The sequence below is a fragment of the Rhinoraja longicauda genome, chromosome 6, assembly GCF_053455715.1.
Source record: "Rhinoraja longicauda isolate Sanriku21f chromosome 6, sRhiLon1.1, whole genome shotgun sequence".
NCBI lineage: Eukaryota > Metazoa > Chordata > Chondrichthyes > Rajiformes > Arhynchobatidae > Rhinoraja > Rhinoraja longicauda.
In genome coordinates this window covers 79,130,513-79,156,128 of record NC_135958.1, presented here as the reverse complement: position 1 = coordinate 79,156,128, position 25,616 = coordinate 79,130,513, and the positions used below count along the sequence as shown (strand labels likewise).

General features: G+C 39.2%; 1 protein-coding gene across 5 annotated transcripts in view; it reads right to left on the bottom strand.

The window, feature by feature from the left end:
- The window catches only part of helz (helicase with zinc finger), a 176,354-nt gene that overhangs the window by 121,378 nt on the left and 29,360 nt on the right, over window positions 1-25,616 (bottom strand). For all 5 annotated transcript variants that reach the window (XM_078401433.1, XM_078401434.1, XM_078401435.1 and 2 more), the window contains exons 2-10: window positions 22,223-22,444; window positions 19,509-19,545; window positions 17,578-17,702; window positions 14,606-14,662; window positions 11,737-11,785; window positions 6,838-6,913; window positions 5,718-5,916; window positions 5,063-5,170; window positions 3,579-3,879 (exon numbers count right to left, since the gene is read on the bottom strand). In XM_078401433.1, coding sequence (XP_078257559.1) covers window positions 3,579-3,879; window positions 5,063-5,170; window positions 5,718-5,916; window positions 6,838-6,913; window positions 11,737-11,785; window positions 14,606-14,662; window positions 17,578-17,702; window positions 19,509-19,545; window positions 22,223-22,426 — 1,156 coding nt within the window. In that variant the 5' untranslated portion in view covers window positions 22,427-22,444. The remainder of the gene's footprint in view (window positions 1-3,578; window positions 3,880-5,062; window positions 5,171-5,717; window positions 5,917-6,837; window positions 6,914-11,736; window positions 11,786-14,605; window positions 14,663-17,577; window positions 17,703-19,508; window positions 19,546-22,222; window positions 22,445-25,616) is intronic.

Genomic DNA, 25,616 nt, shown 5'->3' with positions numbered 1-25,616 from the left:
GCTATTCTCTTCCAAAAGCAGCACATTCACTTCACAGAATAATTCTTAGAGTGTCATAGTCATACATCATGAAAACTGGCCCTTCTGCCCAACTTGCCCATGCTAACCACGATGCCCTATCTACCGTAGTGCCACCCATCCGGGTTTGACCTATTGCCATCTCTACCTTTCCTATCCACACACCTGTCCAAATGCGTTTTAAATGTTGTTATAGTATCTGCCTCAACTACCTCCTCTGGCAATAGACACAAAATGCTCGAGTAACTAAGCGGGACAGGCAACATCTCTGGATAGAAGGAATGGGTAACGTTTCAGGTTGAGACTCTTCTTCAGACCCAGAGATGCTGCCTACCCGCTGAGTTACTCCAGCATTTTGTGTGTATCTTCAGCATTATCCTGGTACAGGAGTTTGTATCTTTGCAGCACAGCCAGAATAGAATATGTCCCAATGGAATCAGTACTGGGATGAGATGCCCGGCATCTGCAGTTCCTTCCTACACATACCTCCTCTGGCATCTGCAGTTCCTTCCTACCTCCTCTGGCAGCTCATTCCATATACCTCAAGTTCTTAAAAATCTTTCCCGTCTCACCTTAAACCTATGTCCTCTGGTTCTTGAATCTCCTACCCTGGGTAAAGGCTCTGTGCATTTACCCTATCTATTCCCCTCATAATATTATTCACTCTTCGTTATTTAATCTTTTTATCTTTTCATGTACTCTGATTTTTCTCTATGTAGCCTTACGATCTTTTTTTGCTGGTGGTGACCAGAACTCCATATGTTATAGAGATACAAAACAATTTTGGCTAAAATTGGCCACTTAATACATTTCAACATCTCCAGAGAGAGGCATGGCAAATAAATTCTGCTGTGTTAATCACAGCAGGATAGCAATGAGAAAGTGCTGTGCTGTCAAAGGTGACACCTGACGTTCCTGCTCTCTCAGGCAAATGTGTAAAATATTGGCCGTGAACACAGTTTTAAAGAGTAGGGGAGTTAAACCTGGTATTTTGATTAATATTTATTCCTCAATTATTGTAACTAAAAAGCACAATTCCAGTCATCATCTTGTTGGTATTTTGTGGAATTGTACTGCATGCAAATTAGCTGTTGGATCCTACACTTGCAACATTACAGCAACAATAAAACTATCAAATTACTTAATTAGCTGCAAGACATTTTGCAATGTTTACAAAACACGCAATATAAATTTAAGTATTTCAAGGTTTAACTTATTGCAATTTAGCATCACTGCACTAACGAATGCATTCACAATCAAACTGCCAAAACACACACAATCTCCAAGTAGAAGACACAATGTGCTGGAATAACTCAACGTGTTTTCGGGAGATGCTGCCTGACCCGCTGAGTTATGCCAGCGCTTTGTCTCTTCTTTTACAAACCAGCACCTGCAGTTCCTTGTTTCTGCAATTTCAAAGTACATTGCTATATTTCCTTTTAAGCTAGGAATTATTTAGCTCTTTGCATTTCCAAGTTGAATTTCCTTTGCTTTCTGACAGCTTAATTCTTGGGTATATAAAAAAACTTCCTGTAACTTTTTCCAGCTTTAGACTCTACTGCCTTCAGTATCTTCATTGCTATTAGACTTGTGACACCCAGCTCCGACAGATATTCAACAGAATAAACCTCCACAGCATTCACAAACATTCCCCCTGGGCATCTCATCCCAGTACTGATTCCATTGGGATATATTCTATTCTAGCTGTGCTATAAAGATACAAACTCCTGTACCAGGATGATACACTGATAAAAATAGCATCAAATACAAAGAGTAAATGGACATTTCCCAGCCTGATAAGGCTGCCGGTATCATGCTTCAGAGATCTCTGCTCATCAATAAATCTAGATAGTTTAGACATGGGCATCAAGTATTTGACAACAACAAATCTGAAGAGTAAAAACATATACCCACAAATATAACGCAGGCAGATTTATTGGTGGGGGGGGGGGAACGCAAAGGTTATGGAAGTGTAACTCAACACAATACAAATATGCAGCACATTCTGGCAATTGAAAATACTTACACAAGAATTAATTATTATTGTAAAATTGGCAATGGAACTGAACAGCAGAAATCAAATGCTGACAGAGTATTTTAACTGATGAAATTCCTCTAAAATGGGTTCAAGGCTTCACTAGTAGACGCTAACACAAAAACAGACAGCACAGAAGGTGCACATTGGTATTCAAACTGCTGCCGGGTCAGAATTAGAGGAGTGTGCATGATTTGGGGGACTCACTGCACAGAAGGTATGGTAATCATGGCACTAGATTAACAAAGATGTCATCTGGGATGAGTAGATGTATTTTAAAGAGAGCATGTTCTATCTTCACTGTGGGAAAGTAAAGAGTTAAATGTTTACAAAGTAATCAGCATTTTGAAGGGAAATAATGGAAAGGTACTCCCACAGGCTCCAGACAGGAGAAGCATAAATTTGCTATTAATACAAGCAAAAGGAGAGATAAAAAATATATGGTTATCAGATTAATCGTAGGGCCACCTCACCCTGCAGATTTTTGCAATTAAAAACATTAGAAAGGGAAAAGTACAAGCTGTTGAAAAGGATATAAAGGATAGAGAAAAAGGAGGAAATACTGTTGGGATATAACAAGAAAAGGAAATGGGAAAACAAAGTAGATTACAAGAACACGCATTGAAACCTGGGCCAAAATACCTCAGAGATTTTTACCATTTTATAGATCTATAGTGGTAATTCACACAGACAAGCCTGAATTATATACAATTCCTATCACCTCAGTACAGAGAGGCTATCCTTGACAATGTATTGTAAAGGGCAAATTAAAGGCATTTGATGGGAGGAAAACAAGTCAAAATCCCCCATTTGAAATATAATCATTTGATCTTTATTTCAACTTGTCTATTTCCCAACGCAAAACCTATGTCCCACAACAGCTCGGTGCAGATCTGGGACCACGGTGATACTGCTGCTACATTTTAATACACCCGTAGATAAAAAACAAGTTGTAAAGATGATTTCCATTTCTGTTTGTGGAATGGAAAATTCCTTCCATTCTACACAAAGAAGCAGGTCACATGGACACTAACATTAGGTATCCACAAACAGAAATATACAAAGTTAACTCCTCAAATATACTGGGGAAGAAGACCAGAGAAGCATTATAGAAATTTAATCCAAACATCGAGAAAGAGGGCAGTTGAAAGAGGTGTCATAGTCATAGCGTAAAGCCAGTTTCCTCCAATGTACTAAGATCAAAAACCAAAATGAAAATTAAGTGCATTAGGTAAGTTTGAAACAGATGTTAAGAGAAGTCTCTTTACTCAAAAGATGACTAACTATAGTAATAGATGCTAAAATTGCAATGCGATTTTACAATTGGAGACATAAATGGATTTCTCTTATTATGTTTTTCCTTCTGTTCATTTGCGTAAATTAACTGCTAACATTTCATCTTAATCTTCAATTCAGGAGGTTACCAAGAAAATCCAGAGGCTTTGACCCCTTATTCAACAAGTCATTACATTTCTAAATTTAAAACTAGTAATTTCCATACACGGAGAAACGATCAAATTCGTACCTTCTATGGACGCCGCGTCCACCATGATCCGTTGCATCAGGACAGGCTCAGACCCGAAGTCAAAAACTACAGTTTGGCGAAAGGTTCCAAAGATTTCTGTGCTGAATTGTACACTAACTCTATATATACAATGGTCCATTCCATTCTGAGCCATCTTTCCTCCTCCTAGCCACTCTTGACAGTTCTCTGGTACTTCTTGTACTACGTGGGTGTTGAGGTCACCAACAGAAACAGTCACAATGGAAAAATGAGGGCGATGAGCATCATAGAGCAAGGCTATCCGATACAGCAAACGTGGAGGCTGAGGAAAGGGAAAGTGGCATTCATTTACCCAGTATTAACTCGAAAAAATGTTTATTTTCAATTGCATTTATTACATTTCCCCTTTTCCATGTCCTTTGTGACATTTTATTCAACCTATATTTATACTTTCTACAGGTGTTTTTATTTTTGTAAAAGACAGCTATGTCCTGCTTCAACACCACTGAAGAGTCGTATATCATCACCCACAATTGGACTGAACACATCAAATTCTAGGACACTAAAATTTGAGAAATTACTGCAGGAATTTCTCCAATAAATATTCCCAGTCCAGTCAATCTTAGTTGCTTCACTGAATTTTCCATCACACCAATCACAGCAGGAATGGGGTCATTCTGTAATATTTACAGATAATTGAGTACAGTCCAAGCTCTTCTGAAATGTCATCCTGCAATCAGGATTTAGATAATATCCAATGAAAAGTACAAAATTGCTGATGATGGAAATCTGAAATAAAAACAGAAAGTGTTGGAAAGTTGATGCAGCATCTGTGGAATGAGAAACAGAGTAAATGTTTTTGGTGAAAAATCCTTTATCAGGAAAGAGAAAACATGTTACATTTAAGTTGCAGAAAGATGATGGAAGGGGATAGATAGGATGAAGGGAATGTCCCTGACAGGATAAGTCCAGAGTTGCTGCGGGCATAGGTTGAAGAGCATGGTTGGTGGAAATGGAAAAGTAGGCGATGAAGTCATGAGTTATTGATCATGTCAGAATGCTGAACCTAGGGACAAACGTAAAATTAATATCCAGTGGTGGAAAGTCCAATGGTTAACTTCGTCTGACCAAATTACATTTTGAATTATATATTTTGTGCCATGCATGTCTTTGCTAACAATATTTCAAGTAAATGAATAACCTCTACAGCATGCATTAATTACAAAGGACAAAGGTATGGCAGTGGATGGATGAGTGGGAGTAGGGGGGTGGGTGGGGTGTTAACTACTAACCCCCTTTAACATTACTGACTATGAAAGAGGAATATGGTAAAAGGTGTAACAATGCAGTTGCTCTAAAGCCCCATTAGGAAACTCCTGTTGAGAACGACCTAGTGGATAAAACAACCTGTGATATCAAAGTAACAATTGCTTGCGTGATACATTAAAATCTTCAAGGAGTCACCATAAGCCTGCAAGGCGTAGAAAATATTACAAGCCACTTACTTGACAATGAAGTATGAAGGTCCATAGTTGACTGGATTTCTTGGTTGTCACAGTTATTGATAATCCTGGGCTATGTTCCACGGCTATTCCATCCACCGATTCACTGAGCTTTAGAAGTAGAATACAAACTCACTTTAGCTTCCAAGGAACGCGAATCAAAAATCCACCACAAATATCTGTCAATCCAACCCCTGGGTTTTATTTTCTGCACTTCAACTTTCCCCAGGTGCAGTGGCCTATGCTCAGTTATCTGTTCACAAGTCTTCTTTTGTAATGTTTATATTGCTACAAATTCCGCCATTTCTCCTGAACCCTTGGTTAGGTTGAATGGGATGAAGATCATTCATCCTTCAGGGCCTCACTTAAACACAGCATGCATCAGGAGTCATGAAATTGTGGAAAATGCAAGAACCAAGCCTGTCCAGTCCAATGTTTATTGTTGAACCAAAACCATCGAAGCAGATTAATTGATCTTTCATCTCTGTTGTTTGGCATATTTGCCCGAGCACAAAAAGGCTGCAGACTTCCACCTATAGTTTTTACACTTTATAAAATGTACAGAATTTGCAGCAAAAATTCTTTTTGAACACCAGAGGATGTGAAAGGATGGATTTATTTCCTTTCTTTTTGAAATTGACCAAACAGATCTACATACCACTTTTTCTGGAGATAAGGAGTTCATCCATTTTTCAATTAAGGTTTCCATATAATTCCCGATAGATTGTTTATTTTCTTTTTGTTGTTTTAAACGCATAAGCCGTGAAGAGTAGCGTTTTTGCCATTCAGTCAACTCCTCCTGCGAGTGTGCAGATGTACACTGTGCACCATATCTACATATCTTCTGTTCAACAAACCTGAAACAAGAAAAAAAAAACGAGTCGGTTTCCGTATGAGGCAGCAAAACATCTCCCATTCTATGATCTTTTTGGTTTACATCACTTGCAAATTTTCTTAGCTTTACATCCACCAGGAATTTGGCACATTTTTCACAAATTGTGCTTCACTTATCTAGAAAAGGTGAACTCTTTTTTAAGATATAAATTTATTCCAAAGAAAAATTCTATTCTTTAAATACACTGTATTAAAAAAAATTTTAAAGTCTGGGGAGGCTGCTCAACCTGCTGAGCTATTCCAGCACTTATAGTCATAGAGCTGTGAAACAGGCCCTTCAGCCCATCTTGCCCGTGCCAACCAAAATGCCACATCTACGCTAGTCCCATCAGGCTGCGTTTGGCATGTCCCTTTCCAAATGTTTTTTAAATGTTATTTTCATACCTACCTCAATTACCTCCCCTGACAGCTTGTTCCATAAACTCACCACGCTCTGTGAAAAAGTTGCCACTCAGATTCCTATTTAATCTTCCTCCTCACCTCAAACCTATGCCCACTTTGTCCCTTTTTTCGTAAACCAGCATCTCCAATTCCTTGTGTTGACATATTTATTCTACCTTCCTCAGAAATCCTGCAGCTTTCACTGACCGAAAGGCTGAAGCCACGCTCATTAAAATAGACACATAACCATTTTATCTTTCCAAACATTCGTCCATGGAAAATCCTGTGGCCCATGCTGTTACAAGGAAAAGGAAACATACCTGGGAACTGCTAACATGAAGATTAGAGATAAAAGAATTAGTGCATGCATGCGCCAGTTAAATGTGGTGGTTAACAGTTGGGCGCATCACACAGTTCTTGAGCAGCAGAATTGCCATTTAAAGAATTAGCTCACAAATAAAGCAAGTAGCAATTCTAATGTAACAATCATCTGAACAATTTACCTTTTGCAAAGTGTGTATTCTTCACTACAGGTGACACCCCGAGGCGGAGGCCGGAATTGCCAACCATCTTCAGAATCTACAGCAATCAAAGCATTGAGATTATTCTTCTGAGAAGTAATCCATTTGGCTAATTCGTTCTGTTTTAAAAATACCATCACACTCCAGCACATTTAATGGTCTGGTTAATATCAGGTTAAGAATCAAATAACCAAAGATCATTCAAGCTCAAAATAATTCACAAGTGAATTGCAACGGATGAGAATAATGTAACTATTTTTGAATGATACGCTTAGTCATTTATATAATACTCAAGACATTAATATTTGAATTGTTATTAAAAACAAGAGAGATCCAACTGTTTCTCCAACCCTGCAGCCCAGATGTTAACAAGTTCCATTCCAGAATTTAATTGAGGAAGGGTTTGAAGGCCCCAAACGTTGCCTATCCATGTCTCCAGAGATGCTGCCTGACCTAATGAGTTACTCCAGTACTTCGTGTTCTATGCAAGAATACAGCATCTGAAGTTCCTTGTGTCTACATTCAAGCTCAGAGGTTTGATCTCAACAAGCCAGAGACAAAATTGCTCAGCAAAAGCCACTTTCCAAAGCAGTTTGCTGAATGAAACAATAAGTAACCAGATACTAAAGTTCAATAAGAAAAACCTTTATCCAAGCGTCCCAATGTCAAAATAAAACAAACTTAATTTTAATTTAAGTTATTCACAACTATAACTTACAATCCCTCCCACATGTGACATTAGCAACCCAAAAAGACAAAAAAATATTCTATTTTCTATCCTTTCCTTCCATAACCAAACTGATAATTGCCCAGCCTAACTTTTAATTTATTATTTATATGTAATTACTTTGCAAAAATTGCTAAACACCTGTTTTCGCTTTATTATTATGGGGTATTGTGTGTAGATTGATGATAAAAAAAATATTTTTTAATCTATTTTAAAATAAGGCTGTAACGTAACAAAATGTGGAAAAAGCGAAGCGGTCTGAATACTTTCTGAATGTACTGTCTATGCTGTTGAATCCTACTGGCCCTTACAGGTAATGAGTTAGTTCTGTTTTTACAGACACTCGAGTCGATCTTGTCCATAAAATCAGAAAAAAAATACAAAGGAGGGGGAGTTTAGAGGGACAAGGGACAAACTCAGGCAGTGAAAGTTAAGCTGGTGATTTGCCATTCAGACAATTCTTCACTGAGCAATCAGGATAGTATTCAGGAGCAAGATCCCTGCTTACATTTCAATCAGGAATGGAATCTGGCAACATCCGGTCTGCAGGACTAGAGAGACATAGAAACATAGAAAATAGGTGCAGGAGTAGGCCATTCGGCCCTTTGAGCCTGCACCGCCATTCAATATGATCATGGCTGATCATCCAACTCAGTATCCCGTACCTGCCTTCTCTCCATACCCCCTGATCCCTTTAGCCACAAGGGCCACATCTAACTCCCTCTTAAATATAGCCAATGAACTGGCCTCAACTACCTTCTGTGGCAGAGAATTCCACAGATTCACCACTCTGTGTGAAAAAAAACTTTCTCATCTCGGTCCTAAAAGACTTCCCCCTTATCCTTAAACTGTGACCCCTTGTTCTGGACTTCCCCAACATCGGGAACAATCTTCCTGCATCTAGCCTGTCCAACCCCTTAAGAATTTTGTAAGTTTCTATAAGATCCCCCCTCAATCTTCTAAATTCCAGCGAGTACAAACCGAGTCTATCCAGTCTTTCTTCATATGAAAGTCCTGCCATCCCAGGAATCAATCTGGTGAACCTTCTCTGTACTCCCTCTATGGCAAGAATGTCTTTCCTCAGATTAGGAGACCAAAACTGTACGCAATGCTCCAGGTGTGGTCTCACCAATGCCCTGTACAACTGCAGCAGAACCTCCCTGCTCCTATACTCAAATCCCCTCGCTATGAATGCCAACATACCATTCCTTTTCTTCACTGCCTGCTGTACCTGCATGCCTACTTTCAATGACTGATGTACCACGACACCCAGGTCTCATTGCATCTCCCCTTCTCCTAATCGGCCACCATTCAGGTAATAGTCTGTTTTCCTGTTCTTGCCACCAAAGTGGATAACCTCACATTTATCCACATTATACTGCATCTGCCATGCCTTTGCCCACTCACCTAACCTATCCAAGTCACGTTGCAGCCTCCTAGCATCCTCCTCACAGTTAACACTGCCCCCCAGCTTCGTGTCATCCGCAAACTTGGAGATGTTGCATTCAATTCCCTCGTCCAAATCATTAATATATATTGTAAATAGCTGGGGTCCCAGCACTGAGCATTGCGGTACCCCACTAGTCACTGCCTGCCATTCTGAAAAGGACCCGTTTATTCCTACTCTTTGCTTCCTGTCTGCCAGCCAGTTCTCTATCCACATCAATACTGAACCCACAATTGTAAATTGTAAAAATTGTAAAAACCTTTATTGTCACTACACAAAGTACAGCGAAATTAAAGCAGTCCAGATGATGCAATCACACACAGCAGACAGTACAAAGGATAAACCTTTCTCCATAACAAGCTAAACCTAATCTACTGAATCAAACAAACTGACCTCTAATACAATATAGACAAAACAATTACAATACGGTCGAGGCAGTGTACAGTGCAATCAAGACGCAAGTTATTGCACAGCAATGAGAGTTAACATATTGCAAGTGCCGTTTTTTTTTAAAAAGAAAAGAAATAATGTAATTAAATATAAGGTGCGGTCAGTTGTAACATGTAATAAGTTTAGCAAATGTTAAGCAATATAAGTGCAGTAGAATGTAAACTTGTATTAAATTGAGGCTTATGTTTTCTGACAAGTAACTGACAAGTGTTCCGATCAGTTCCGTTCCTTCCATTCAGTTTTATGTGAGTGTCTGGCAGTGTTCAGCTCACGTATGACACTGGGGTAGAAACTGTTCTTGAGTCTATTAGTCCGTGATGTAATGGACCTGAACCGTCTACCAGAGGGCAGCAGTTGGAGCAGCTGATGTATACCGTGTGCTATAAGTTTGCATACTAATCTCTTATGTGGGAAAGCCTTCTGGAAGTCCAGATATAACACATCCACTGGTTCTCCCTTATCCACTCTACTAATCACATCCTCGAAAAATTCTATAAGATTCGTCAGACATGATTTACCTTTCATAAATCCATGCCGACTTTGTCCAATGATTTCACCACTTTCCAAATGTGCTGCTATCCCATCTTTAATAACTGACTCTAGCATTTTCCCCACTACCGATGCTAGACTAACTGGTCTGTAATTCCCCGTTTTCTCTCTCCCTCCCTTTTTGAAAAGTGGGGTTACATTAGCTACCCTCCAATCCTCAGAAACTACTCCAGAATCCAAAGAGTTTTGAAAAATTATCACTAATGCATCCACTATTTCTGGGGCTACCTCCTTAAGCACTCTGGGATGCAGCCTATCTGGCCCTGGGGATTTATCGGCCTTTAATCCATTCAATTTACCTAACACCACTTCCCGACTAACCTGGATTTCACTCAGTTCCTCCCTCTCATTTGACCCCCGCCCCCCTGCTATTTCCGGCAGATTATTTATGTCTTCCTTAGTGAAGACAGAACCAAAGTAGTTATTCAATTGGTCTGCCATGTCCTTGTTCCCCATGATCAATTAACCTGTTTCTGACTGCAAGGGACCTACATTTGTTTTAACTAATCTTTTTCTCTTCACATATCTATAAAAGCTTTTGCAGTCAGTTTTTATGTTCCCTGCCAGTTTTCTTTCATAATCTATGTTCCCTTTCCTAATTAAGCCCTTTGTCCTCCTCTGCTGGACTCTGAATTTCTCCCAGTCCTCTGGTAGGCTGCTTTTTCTTGCTAATTTGTACGGTTCATCTTTTGTTTTGATACTATCCCTAATCTCCCTTGTTAGCCACGGATGCACTACCTTCCCTGATTTATTCTTTTGCCAAACTGGGATGAACAATTGTTGTAGTTCATCCATGCGGTCTTTAAATGCCTTCCATTGCATATCCACCGTCAACCCTTTAAGAATCAATTGCCAGTCTATCTTGGCCAATTCACGTCTCATGCCCTCAAAGTTACCTTTCCTTAAGTTCAGAACTGTTGTTTCTGAATTAACTAAGTCACTCTCCATCCTAATGAAGAACTCAACTATATTATGGTCACTCTTGCCCAAGGGGCCACGCACATCAAGACTGCTAACTAACCCTTCCTCATTACTCAATACACAGTCTAGAATAGCCTGCTCTCTCGTTGGTTCCTCTACATGATGGCTTAGAAAACTATCCTGTATACATTCCAATAAATCCTCTTCCTCAGCACCACTGCAACTTTGATTCACCCAATCTATATGTAGATTGAAATCACCCATTATAACTGTTTTACCTTTGTTGCACGCATTTCTAATTTCCTGTTTGATGCCATCCCCAACTCTACTACTACTGTTAGGTGGCCTGTACACAACTCCCACTAGCGTTTTCTGCCCCTTAGTGTTTCGCAGCTCTACCCATATCGATTCCACATCCTCCAAGCTAATGTCCTTCCTTTCTATTGCGTTAATCTCCTCTCTAACCAGCAACACTACCCCACCTCCTTTTCCTTTGTCTATCCCTCCTGAATATTGAATATCCCAGTTGGAAGTCCTTTCATTCACACTCCCCTTCATGTTTTCAATTTCAAGTCAAATACCAATGTCTGAGCATCATATAAATAAGCACATGGTTCAAAAAGATTACAAAACCCTCACCCACCACAATTCACTGATTGTGAAGCATTTTGCAACAACTGGAGGGCACTTGCTCAACAACAAGCTTTGTTGTTCTTGTGTAAAGTGCCTAACTTAAGCTGGCAAGGAAGAAACATTTAATTCATGGAACATATATTTTGTCAATTACCTTCCTCTGTATCTTCTAAGTATGCTGACATTAGTTTATTGCTGGTGACCTGCAACATAAATGGAAGATGAGATAAGAAACAATCCCATTCTTACTCTCATTATCATTTGCAAAGGGTGGTACATACAGAAACAGCGGTTTTTCAAATGTTGGTGAGTCTTAGTTCTCCCAAAGAAGCATGCCACAACATGTATTATACTTACTCCATATGTTTCTCCATATTTACTCTTAAAGAAGTTATAAAATTACACCAAAGCTCAACTATGGCAGACCCATCACCATGGAAACACCATGGAAACAGGCCCTTTGGCCCACTGAGTCCCCGCTGACCATCCAGCACCCATTCATACAACTCTGTTATCCCACTTTCTCATTCACTCACTGCACCTTAGGGACAATTTTACACAAGCCAATTAACCAACAAACCTGTCACTGGAGCTGTGAGGCAACAGCTCTACTAGCTGCGCCACTGTGCCACCCCAAAATAATAACCCATACTCATAACCTATCCAAATCATAAAGAAATACATTAAGAAATTTGCAGGACAGGCATTGCAACTGGCAAATGAACACAATACCATTAAATGAAAACAGTATACTTTGCTAGAAATAAGAAAATGCTCTGGAAAAAATGGAGTGACGGACCAGAGGCACCAGGAATATACATCACAAAAACAATGTGTATGTTAATAAGGCAATAAAATCAAAGCAGCTGCTGAGACTCATTTTCAGAGTGCAGTATTGACAAACAGCAGTTACATTAAACCTTGGTCTGACCTCATTTACAGTACTGAGAACAATTCTGGTGTCGATACCATGGTAGCGCAGCGGTAGAGTTGCTGCTTTACAGCGAATGCAGCGCCGGAGACTCAGGTTCGATCCTGACTACGGGCGCTGTACTGTAAGGAGTTTGTACGTTCTCCCCGTGTCCTGCGTGGGTTTTCTCCGAGATCTTCGGTTTCCTCCCAAACTCCAAAGACGTACAGGTATGTAGGTTAATTGGCTGGGTAAATGTAAAAATTGTCTCTAGTGGGTGTAGGATAGTGTTAATGTGCGGGGATCGCTGGGCAGCACGGACTTGGTGGGCTGAAAGGGCCTGTTTCCGGCTGTATATATATGATATGAAAATGATCTAAAAGAATTGCAAGTCCAAAAAATAATTATTGGGATGGTACTAAAAATGAGGGGTTATATCGCTAAGATTTTCGAATAGGCTGGAGCTCTTTTCAGCAAGGAAGATAGAGATAAAGGTTTTTACAATTCCGAATGGGTTTGATCGTGCAGAGAATATATTACATATTTGGGTAAATCAGAACTAGAATAAAGATCACTAATAAATCCAAAAGTAAGTTCTTTATCCAGATTATAATTTGGGACAAGCACACAGGGACGTTATGGATAGGCTGACACTGTTTTCCCTGGAGCAAAAGAGGTTAAGGAGTGATCTTAGAGGTATATAAACCTCTAAAGATCTTAGAGGCAAACACGCTGAATGGTCAGTCTTTTTTCCAGGGTAGGAGTGTATAAAACTAGAAGGCACAGCTTTAAGGTGAGAGGGGAAAGATTTAAAGGAGACTCGATGGACAACATTTTTTCACAAGGGTGTTGAAAGAGCTGCCAGAGGAAGTGATAAAGGCAGGTACTATTACAATGTTCAAAAGATATTTGGACAGGTATATGAATAGGAAAGGTTTAAAGGTGTATAGGCCAAATGGTTATATGTCGGGAATACATTTTGGTCAGGATGGACAATTTGGGCTCTACATGGCTCTAACAGGAGCTGGAGGAATTTACATTTATCGAAATAACCAAATAGGCACGGTAGTCTCAAAAACAAGAACATTGAAATTAATGGAGTCTCTTAAAAAAAACACTTCTCATTCACCGATTTGAAGGAAGGCTACCACCCTTACCCAGGCAGGCCTATATTCATGTTGGGCGGCACAATGGCACTACGTCACACAGCTCCAGTAACCCAGATTCCATTCTGTCCCCTGGTGCTATCTGCAAGGAGCTGGATGTTCTTGCTGCAACTGTGTGGGTTTCCCCCAGTGAGTCTGGTTCCTGTGACATGCCAACAACATGAGGGCTGGTTGTGAACTGACTACAGTAGTGTGACATTGTGTAGGTGATTTGAAGAAGAATTTGGTGAGGTGGGGGAGGTTGCTAATGGCTGAGAGAGATAATGGATTATAGGAGAATAAATGGGACAATGGAATTGCTCTGGAAGTCATTGTGAACTTCATGAGCCAACATTTCCCGTTTCCAGAGGCAAGAAATTGCAAAAGAACTCAGCAAGTCATGGACCGACAACGTTTCAAGTGGGGACTCTTATTCCGACTGAGGGGTCCCAACCAGAAAAGTTGTTTCCCCATTCCCTCCACAAATGCTACCTGACCCGTCAAATTCCTCCAGCAGTTTGTTTTCTAATTCCAGCATCTTGTCTCCATTTCCTGTTTCTATAAAGGGATTTACAGTGCATGTATCATTTAGCTTTGTATCAAACCTATAATAATGATTGGTAAAAAGTGATGCCAAAGTGATGCCAAGCTTAATTACATGTGTTAAAGTGTACAAGAGTGCCTTTGGGAATGCTAAATTGATTGATGTGGGAGAAGTTAAGGAATGACTAATCTGTTAAAAAAAAATGCCTGTAAAATATATATATTCCAAAAACTGTTGCTGAATGTGCAGCTTCCTCAGAGATGAGTAACAAAGCTTCAATGACTTGGAGATATGCGATGGAATTTACTGATGCATCATTTTTATATTCATATGTTATCCAGACACCATGCATGAATGGTATAACAGAATGAGATCAAATATTGTTATGAATCAATTCTTTATTAACTCTCAACAGATTACTCACCTCTATTTCCGCAAGTAGCACTCTGAGCCTAGTTACATCTTTCGTTATCAAGCCATTCTAGAGAAAATATTAAAGAGAATGTAACAATTGAATATCCAATATTCAAAGATGTTAATTTTCCCCAAGGGCATATCCAACCTTTGACCACTCAGTGGCTGTCCTCAGCAGCACTATGCTGTCACCTCTCTAATGTGATATCTTCCACCGTCACAAGCTCTGCCATATATCCTGATTACCCAAATGCCAGGCTCAATTAACAATCAAGGGAATACAAGACAACCGCAAAATACAATGCAAAGTTCCTTAAAACAAAATGCTGTAAAATAGTTACGCTCTTGTATTTGACAAACTGATATTCATGTGCATTTTGTTAAAAATTGAAGCATTGGGCATTTTTTGAAGTGTTCTATAAAAGATTATGAATTATACATTGAGATACTTGTGGATCCATCAAAACTAACATTTGTTTCTTCATGTTTCATCTTTTATTCATTGTGTGTGATCAGGTCCATATTTTGTTTAAACATTATACTACATGGGGACATTTGAATCTCATAATTTCCTTGACACTTTAGGCATGTGGACATTTTGTGCTGTTAACAATTGTCACAACACTGCAGGTGGTTGAACTCATGAAGTACAGCAGATAATCACAATGTAAAATCTTAATTTGAACGCATAACACCAGATATCACTATCCACTTACACCCCAAAGCTGAGCAGCAAGTCTCCAGTTGAAATGTGGTGGACTCAGTCCAACATAGAAGAGTGCAGAATATGAATAGGTGACTTGGCTGACAATGTGTGCACCGAAAATGATTCAACTAATCACTTCTGCCTGCACATGATCGATATCCTTCTATTGTGAAGGTGCTTGGTGACACCATGTATAAGTTTCTGTTGAGTAACAACAGTGTCCTTTAATCAAGATATTTGAGCACTTATTGACAATGTGCTGATTGTTATTGGCAGAACTGCTAATATCTGATGGAACAAGAGGAAGTCACTGTCACAGAGCTCTTCAAACATGGTTTTGCTGTAAATGTATGTAACGCTACCTATAGTCATTCCAATTTATCAGCAGAAACTCCACCACAAGCAACATGAACCACTGAATGGAAATTTAAGAGGCTGCCGAGTTCAGGGTGCAAATAGCAAGACTAACAAAATTCCATTAACGTTTTAAGGTTATAGGATGCTGTGGCTGCTGGAATGTCTTTTTGATTGTTTTAATAGAAAAGTGGCACGTTATGTCAATAGTGGAATGAAATGGGACAGGAGAGACTGGCATTGATTACAGGGTACGCAATCTCTTTCTGTTGTATCCTCTGGTTCTGGTCAGTATAAACTGCTAACTCATTCTCAGCAGATACTGGAAATCATATCAGTGTGATTATAGATACTTCACTGTCATTAGTATGTTCAATGTGGCATTCAAATAAATGTCTATACACAAATGGCAGTGAGAATAAGCAATGAATTCCTACAAAATAGGCTAACAAGGGCGATTGCAATAGAAGACTATGGTGAGAGAGCGAGGTGAGGAGTGGCAGAAAGTTTCAGATGATCATGATCATCAGCATACACAACTTGGACTGATCAGCCCGCTTTAGTACTGAAAATATATGTCATAAGAATGGTCAGACTACAACCGAAAAGGATAAAGTGATGTATTAATATTAAATTTGAAACATTCTTCTTACTCTTGCAAATGTGAACTTAGCCATTCACACTGTCAAAACTGGTAACCCAATTATGATTATTCTGTTTATGCAATGATACATGCTGAAAAATGTAAAAATTCCTATTTTGGCTACCATGTTATATACCTTTCCACAGATTAATCAAATCTCACTGTATGAATTCTACACATAATTCCCAACAAATTCCTATTCAGTGTTAATTCCAGATATAGAGTTCCTTCATAACCCATTGATCAGTAAGAGTGACAAGTATGGGGGACAATAATGGAATGTATTCTCACAATTCAGATTTCAGCAATTCATATAAATATGTATTTTTCTAAAATCTTTCCAGGAATCTTCCCTGAAAACTGCATTGGTTCATTAATTTCAATGGAAGCAATCTGTTTCATCGTGGTCTTGGAACTTATTTGCGTTGAGAGGGATAATTTATGTACTGGGGGTTTCTAGTAGTTGGCTAAATTACACAAATAGCAGGCTTAGTCTCTTCCCTGGAAGCCATTGACAGGGTAACGGGCACATAAGCCTCCAGAAAGGAGCTGAAGAGAACTCTGGTGTAAACCAGCATCTGCAGTTCCTTCCTACACCTTATATTTCACTCGTATCAGGTGAACTGTAAATACGAGTTAAAACATGTTAATTACCTAACACTGCAATAATTGTAATCATAATTGACACAACTTGTGCAGTCAATGGGAGAAAGTAGATAGTTTGTGTGCCACAAGCAGGAGTTTTCCTTCTCATAAAATGGCAAAATATATTTGAGACTGACTTACACAGGAGCTGCAAATTTGTAGTCTCCTGAACTACCATGGACTGGATGAGTGGACAACACTCACGTATGTGAAGGAGCACTTGCATTCCACAAAATCCTCACCACTCAATCGTGCACACCCTATTTGCCTAGAATCACTGCCGTTTATGTTCTGAATCTAGCATCAGCGTTGTACACAATGTATCCTCGCCACACACCTGGTCCAAGTTGGAAAATCTTTGAGACCATTCAGAAAATGTGCATTAATAGACTACAAGGTGAACATGACAATTTAAATCACCCCAAACCGCTTACACAAACTTCACGGGTTTAAGCTAGCCACTGAGAAGGAAAGGTCCAGAAATTACTTTACAGTGCAGCATAAGAAAACAAAAATATATTAAAATTGGGCACTTCTTCATTTTTACAAACCACTTAATATTGTACAATATTAATAAAATAAATATATTCTACATTATGAAGGGGGGAAATAAAAATCATAATACACGACCTACCAAAGATTCCCCCATCAATGATTTTGATAAAATGCTGGATACTGCTTGCAACTTGCCCTCCACATACATGCAGCGAAACACTGCTTGCAATGTGCCATCTCCCTTGGCCAGTCCCTCTGCCAACACTGTAGACACAGAAACACAAACCTTTCTTTACTTCACAGACTTTATTCCCAAAAGTCTATCAACAGAAATTATGAACTGAAAATCCAATTATTTTATGTCAACTATTTATTTTCTCCCAAAAAACACTTTCCTAATGCCCTTCATAGTAGTACAGACTGTTTATCAGCAGTTATACAGGGTTATTGGAACAAAAAGCTGGGGAATCATCAGCACGACTTGGATGAAGTGAGAAAAGGGCAATCAGGTACGAGGTTCTGGAAGTGGCGCAGTATAGCAACACATCTTGCATTGCTGCCTTCTGCATGAGACGGCCATCCCCTCTACAGCAACATGCACTGTTCTGACCATAAAAAAGGTCCAAAAAGATAATCAGTCAAGAGATGTCAGAGGCAAAGAGCAATGAGAATTTTGGTTTATTTGGGCATTTGTGATAAATTGCTTTAAAGTTATCATGAAATATGGATCCAAAGATGGGTAAATCAGGTGAGGAACAAGTCAACATTGACTGAATGGCCGAAGTCTAGTGATGCTAAACGGGCAACAAGTATTCCTACTGTGGGTTTATTTGCTTCAAAGTAATAAGATTTCAGAATGATGAATTGAAAATATCTAAGATCATGAAGAGAATTTAGAGGGGCATGGGGGAGAATCAGGGTGGTTTAGTTAATAAAATGAAGCTTATGGTAATAGAAAATAAAAGGGCTTCACCTTAGAGCGATGAAAGCGCCAGGCTCAATACTAACCATAGCATTAAAAGAGCTAACAATGATGAGAATGAAGAGATATTATAAAGTAATGAGGTTGAAGGATAATGTGATAACTGGCATTCTACTGGTGACATTTGCTCTTTATGGTTTCTAAATTTCTATGAAAGCATTAAAACTACATGTTAGATAACACACCAAAATTACATTTTGTGTGGCACAGGAGGAAAATGAAAAAGTGCATATTATTAGAAAGACTTTACATGCTTGTAATTCGATTGCTGTGAGCACCAGCAGAAACCAAAGTTCTGCGAGGTGCTATCAGATCACTGAAAAAAATCTAATCTCTAATCTGCTGCAGTGAGAGAACAGATTGCAGCCCATCCTAAAAATTGAGGAAGACTGAAGTAAAGAGGCCAGAGGCAGGAAGGGGTGGAGGTGATAGGAGTCAAAGGGCAAACATTAGAAGTGTGGCGAGTCTGGGGTTGAGGTGGTAACCAGCAGCAAGTGAGAGAATGGAGAAAGAAGAACAGGGGATAGGGTGGAGCCCAAAAGAAGATTTGGTGTGGGGTGCTATGAAAGAGAAAACTAGAGATGACAAATGGAAAAAGATAGCAGGGAGTAAGAAAGAGGTGAAGAGGTAGGACAGAAAAAATAATAAGGCAAATGGAATTCTAATTTGGCCAGATTGAATTTCATGGAAAGTTAGTTGCAATCCACTTGCTTGAAGAACGGCCAATGAACAAGGCAGCAAAGAGGTATTGGTCCCCACAATCGTGGCATTGAAATTCGGGAAAATATAAACAATCCCTTCCCACCACAAAAACAGCCTAATTTTAACAGCAGTCACAAAGCGTCACACAAATATCGTTCAACATTAACATTTGACAAGTTTAAATTCTAGACAATTGCGGTGAATTAATTAGTACTTTAAAAAATTTAAGTTTGGCAAAATATTATGCACAAAATGGATATCCATTGGTGTTCACTGACATCTAATATTTAACGACTAGTTCAAAGGTGCATAAAATATCCCACAGCCCCACCAAAAATATAATTCTACATCGTTATTTATGTAAAAGGAATAATTGCAGAACATACCAATTTTACAGTCTTCGTCAGCCTGGTCATAGTTTTTCTGCAACAGAGAACAAGTATAGTTATCTTTGACATTGCTGCTGAATATTCCGCATAACCAATATCAATCACTCTGTTAAACCCGAGCTCCTGCAGGTAACCTAATGCAAGATCTATAGCTGAAGCATCGACAATTCTTTCCCCCACAGGCATAGATGCTGCTCGACATGCTGTGTTCTTGCATTCGTTTGATTTTTGCTCCAGTTTCCAGCATCTACAATCTCCCATGTCTCCATCATTCTCTATTAGCCTTGGTCTCTATTTTCTAATTTCTTTTTTTAAATTTTATTGTCTCTTCAGTGCCCTCCATACTGTTTGGGACAAAGACCCATCATTTATTTATTTGCCTCTCTACTCCACAATTTGAGATTTGTAATAGGAAAAAATCACATATGATTAAAAGTGCACATTGTCATATTTTATTAAAGGGTATTTTTATACATTTTGGTTTCAACATGAAGAAAATACAGCAGTGTTTATACATGGTTCCCTCATTTCAGGGCACCATAATATTCGGGACACATGGCTTCACAAGTGTTTGTAATTGCTCAGGTGTGTTTAATTGCCTCCTTAATGCAGGAAAAAGAGAGCTCTCAGCACCTAGTCTTTCCTCCAGTCTTTCCATCACCTTTGGAAACTTTTATTGCTGCTTATCAACATGAGGACCAAAGTTGTGCCAATGAAAGTCAAAGAAGCCATTATGAGACTTAGAAACAAGAATAAAACTGTTAGACATATCAGTCAAACCTTAGGCTTACCAAAATCAACCGTTTAGAACATCATTACGAAGAAAGAGAGCACTGGTGAGCTTACTAATCGCAAAGGGACTGGCAGGCCAAGGAAGACCTCCACAGCTGACCTCCACAGGCCAATTCTCTGAATACATTCAAGAGAGAGCTCGATAGAGCTTTTAAGGATAGCGGAGTCAGGGGGTATGGGGAGAAGGCAGGAACGGGGTACTGATTGAGAATGATCAGCCATGATCACATTGAATGGCGGTGCTGGCTCGAAGGACCGAATGGCCTACTCCTGCACCTATTGTCTATTGTCTAATTGGAGGATTAGAAAGGTACTACCTTATTTAACCTTGGCTAGTGTATAGTTAAAGTGCAGAGTATTTTGGGCACTAAACCTTAGGAGGAAAAAATAATCTTCAAAAGAACAAAGTATAAACTTTTGATAATGATACATGATTGGATAAAATATGAAGGGATATTACTCAAACTAAGTAACAATTTATTGGAGGAATTTGGTAGCTCAAACAGCATCCATGGGGATGAAATTGTGACCATTCAGATTGAAACCCTGCATCAGGACTTACTCCTACATCCCCTCCCTCCCCCAACAGATTGTTTTGTTGCTCCAGCTTTCAGCATCTGCAGTCTTGTGCCTCCATTTTACACACACTAGGGATGTTTCCACAGGAATTTACACAGTTAAGTAGCGAAGTTTTCAAGATACTAAGCTGAGCAGCTAGGCAAAGACTTTTTTTCTGCAGTTCCAAAAAATATGACTTCCATAGTCTCAAAATTTCAGTCAGTTCTTTCAGATGTAAATAAAAACAGAAAATGCATGAATAGTCAACATGACAGGCAACAACTGTTAAAAGAAAAACAGATAACAGATAATAAGATAAAAGTACATTAGTACTTCCAATTTTTATTTCAGATGAAGCTATTTTGATGGATTTTTAATAAATCTGAAATGGGTGGATTTTTGTTAGCCAAAAGCATTGTGAAATATGGAATGATGGATGGCACGCATGTGACTTTGGGTAACAAATCAGCCATGGTCTTGGTCAACGGTATAATAAACTCAATAAAGTGGCCTACAATAAACTTAATAAACAGTACAATAAAATGGCCTATTCCTGTTTTATGCTCCAGAATCATACGATCTATATCCCTATTCCACGAATACTCGAGATGCTGCACAATGAGGTCTCGTTAAAACTAATATCAAACTTACTTCTCTCATACTATCGTAAACATCGATTCTGCTTTCATATACCCTCCATTTACCCTCAAAATAAATTCAGATTTGTACTATAAAAAAATTAATGTGTCCACACTGTCCAACTATTGCTTCAATTGAACATACAAGATTACTTCATCCCAGACAACTATATGATGCAATTGGGGCTTTTAAAAATAAAAAAAAAGTTATTCTAAGTACTAAGCACCCTGTTTTGGGAGATTACCCTCCATTCTTACACATGTACAAGACTACCCTCAAATTGCCGTGCTGTCCACTTTTAAGATGGAAATTCATAAGCAGAAATAACCCATCTTCCTTCAATAGTAGTTTTATGGACCTGCATATTACTGTGCTTCAAAGACGTTGGGTTCTAGCTTTTTTGATTTGAGCAAATAACTACCTTTCCTGTCCACAATAATTAACTTGTGTTTCTACAAGACTGCAGCTCTGGGGAAACTGAAGGACGCAGCCCCAAGCCATGTGGTGGTTTGTAAGCTGATCACATTTGAGTCTAATTCTGAACAAAGCTGTCAACCAAGAGAAATTCCAACACAATTTGTTTCAAGTTTATAAACAAAGGCACTTGGGGAAAGCAGAAAATGTATTTTAAGCATGCTATCCCTTGCCCAGCTTTAGTTGTAGAGTAAAAGTTGCTCTTTTATCCTATTGTGTATGCAGTTAGAACAAAGCACATTACTCACGAGCTGCAACAAGCAGGCTATCCTGTAGAGAAGACTTTCAATTTGAATACGGTCTAGTTCTGGCTGGCATGATGTGCTAGTAATGGAAGGGTGGCCAAGGGTGATGAGCGCTTCTGTGCAGTACTTTGTAGCCAGCTCATATTCTTGCAATCTCAGACATTCAAATGCTTGTTCACATGACTTTTCTGGTCTCCTGTATGCCATGACTCAGCAAGCAAAATGCTGTAAAAAAAAAGGTAAAGATTGTTAAATGTGCAATGTGTTCAATTTGTTTGCACCTAAATTCCTTAAGGTAGCCAAAAGCAAAAGTACTTTACTGGTATTTGTTCATCTGGTCAAGATTCACATTTCACTTTCCCATCACAGGCACTTGGGAATTTACCTGCCTTCAGCAAACCAGATTTTTTTTTTTTTTTAAAGCTACATCAATTTTCCAGCAATAGTTTTTGACATTGGAACCAGTGCTGGCTCAAACAACTGTGTTGCGGATTAAGAATACTACCTTCACCTTTTAACTAAAATAATTCATCCTTCCACAGAAGCTGATGACTCCTTGCTAGAGTTTAGCACTCCTCCACTTCCAGCCTTCACCTATAGATACCTATAATTTATAAAAAGGAGTCACACGAGACTGCAAAACACAAAGGGTTGGAGAAACTCAGCCAATCACGCAGCATCTGTGGAGGGAATAGCTAGGCAACATTTTGGGTCGGGACTGGTCTGAAGAAGGGTCCCAACGCAAACTGGCGCCTGTCCATTCCCTCCCCAGATGCTGTGTGATCCATTGAGTTCCTCCAACATTTTATGTTATGCTGTAAAATTATGAGGGTAGCCAACCCTGCTTCCACCCACATTTTGGCATTGCAGTTCCAATACACACCACCTTTACAACTGTTCCTGTTTTATGTGATTTACTTTCATAAGAATCAACAGAGAGCAAATTGTAGTTTGTTTAATTATACAGAGAAACCTTCAACCAATTTGACAGATGCATAGCCTCTGAATCATGCCATGTAACTGAGATAGAAACAGAATTTAACAATCCAAATGATGTTATCTCCCGATAAAACTGTTCTCCTGCCCCCTACTGGTGAAAAAAGGGATGGATTTTAAACCCTCAGGTGTTATTACATCGCTGTCTGTTGGAGTGCAAATTGTCTGCTGAGTAATCTGGTGACTTCTTCAAAAATACCTCAGTGGTTTCATTGCACCCGGAGATATCTTGAGATAGTGAAAGGTATTTTATCAGAGCAAATCTTTCTTTTCTTATGCATCACATGGATCCATTTTTTTATGGTCACATGTATCACAATTTTATTTGTTCATCCCCGTCACATCTGTGCCTTCACCTGACAGGCAAGGCTCTTCATCTTTCTTTCCACTTTATAATAACAGTTCTTAAAACTATCCTCTTGAACAAACTTGGACCATCTGTCCTAATATGTCATCATGTAAACTCATTGTTAAACTTTCCTATAAAACATCTCAACTCTGCATTCCCATTTACCTGGCAGTAACCTTTACTCCCTTTCTTCTCAAAAACCTCACTTTGTTTGCCTTAAAAATTAGGCCAAGTAATATTTAGAATTCAAAGTCAACTTTTCTCCAGAATATTTTACAATTAACTCAGCAAGTATGGTGAATAATAAATCTTCATGGGTTCCCTATTCCACCGTCATTTCCCAATTTAAGGCAGCAATTAAAGCTCCTCTTTTAGCAACCTTTTATTCCGGATCTATTCATCACGCAAATGCAACTAGACTTCAAGTATTCTTAGCAACCATTGAAACAGGGAATTGAAAAGCCAAAAAGAATAAACATTCACACATCTCAATGTTAAATATTGACCTCTAGTTAAAACTAGGTACACCAAGATGTTGGGAAGAGCTTAGAAAAGCTGCCTTGTTTTTACATTTTATTTCTATCTCAATCAGAATGAATTAATCTATCTGCATACTATATGCAACTTATGTATTTTAAGAGACAAATATCAGGGACATGATCTCTTAAAAGGAAACAAAGTGCTGGAGTAACTCAGCGGGTCAGGCAGCATCTTTGGAGAACACGAATGAATTGGTGAGGTTTCAGGTCAGTACCCTTCATCAGACCCTTTGAGTTATTAATCTCTTATACTTGCTCAAAGTGGATCTGTCTAACAATGAGTGCAGGCTTGGGTATTGAAAGTCTGCTGACCCTCATGGACTGTAGTGTAGGAAAATAACTGCAGATGCAGGTACAAATCGAAGGTATCACAAAATGCTGGAGTAACTCAGCAGGTCAGGCAGCATCAAGGAGAGAGGGAATGGGTGACGTTTCGGGTCGAGACCTTTCTTCAGACTGATGTCAGTGGGGCGGGACAAAGAAAAGGGACTATAGTGTGCTGTAGTGTAAACTAAAGAATGGAGGCAAAAGCTATTTAGTTCAGAGAAATCTACTTTGTGCAATTCATTTCCTTCCCTTTTGAATGATAACAGTTACAAAACTAAGTACAAATGAAACACCAGTTGGAACATGTGCATCACATCATGAGTCAGAGGTTAAATCGTGGGGAGGGAGGGGAGCTGGTGGATGCAGGTATGGTGCCCATTGAAATGAATGAAAAAACATCACAAGTGTAATATCAGTGAGAGATATTTGTCTCAAAACTATATGAAGATAATTAAAGTAATTAATTCTGATCACATGCTATATATAAATGACAGTTTTTCTAAAGATAACACTCCATCAGTATGGTGTTGTGTCTTTTAAACGTGAAAGGAAGAGTCATGGAGTCATTCAGCATTGAAACGCCCTTCGGTCCAACTTGTAATGATCAGCCATGATCATATTGAATGGCGGTGCAGGCTCGAAGGGCCGAATGGCCTACTCCTGCACCTATTTTCTATGTTTCTATGTTTGTCCATGCCAACCAAGATGGCCCGTCTCAGCTCGTCCCATTTAGGTTATAAAGAATAGGAGTAGAATTTGGCCATTTGGCCCTTCATCTACTCCACCATTCAATCATGACTGATCTAGCTATCTCTCCCTCCTAACCCCATTCTCCTGCTTTCTCCCCATTTAGTCCCTTATTCCTCAAAACTTTTCCTATCCAAGTGTCTCTTAAATGTTGGTCTTGTACCTGCCTCAGCTACCTCCTCCGGCAGCTCATTCCATATAACCACCGTCCTCAGAGTGGGAAAAGCTGCCCCTCAGGTCCCCATTAATTATTTGCCCTCTCACCTTAAAACAATGTCATCTGCTTCTTGATTCCCCTACCCTGGGTAAAAGACTGCATTCACCCTATCAATTCCCTTCATGAGTAAAGATGAATTTCAATTGCATTAACTCAATATGCCCGCACATATGTCGAAAGGAGAGCTAGCTAGCGCTCTCTCTCTCTCTCTCTCTCTCTCTC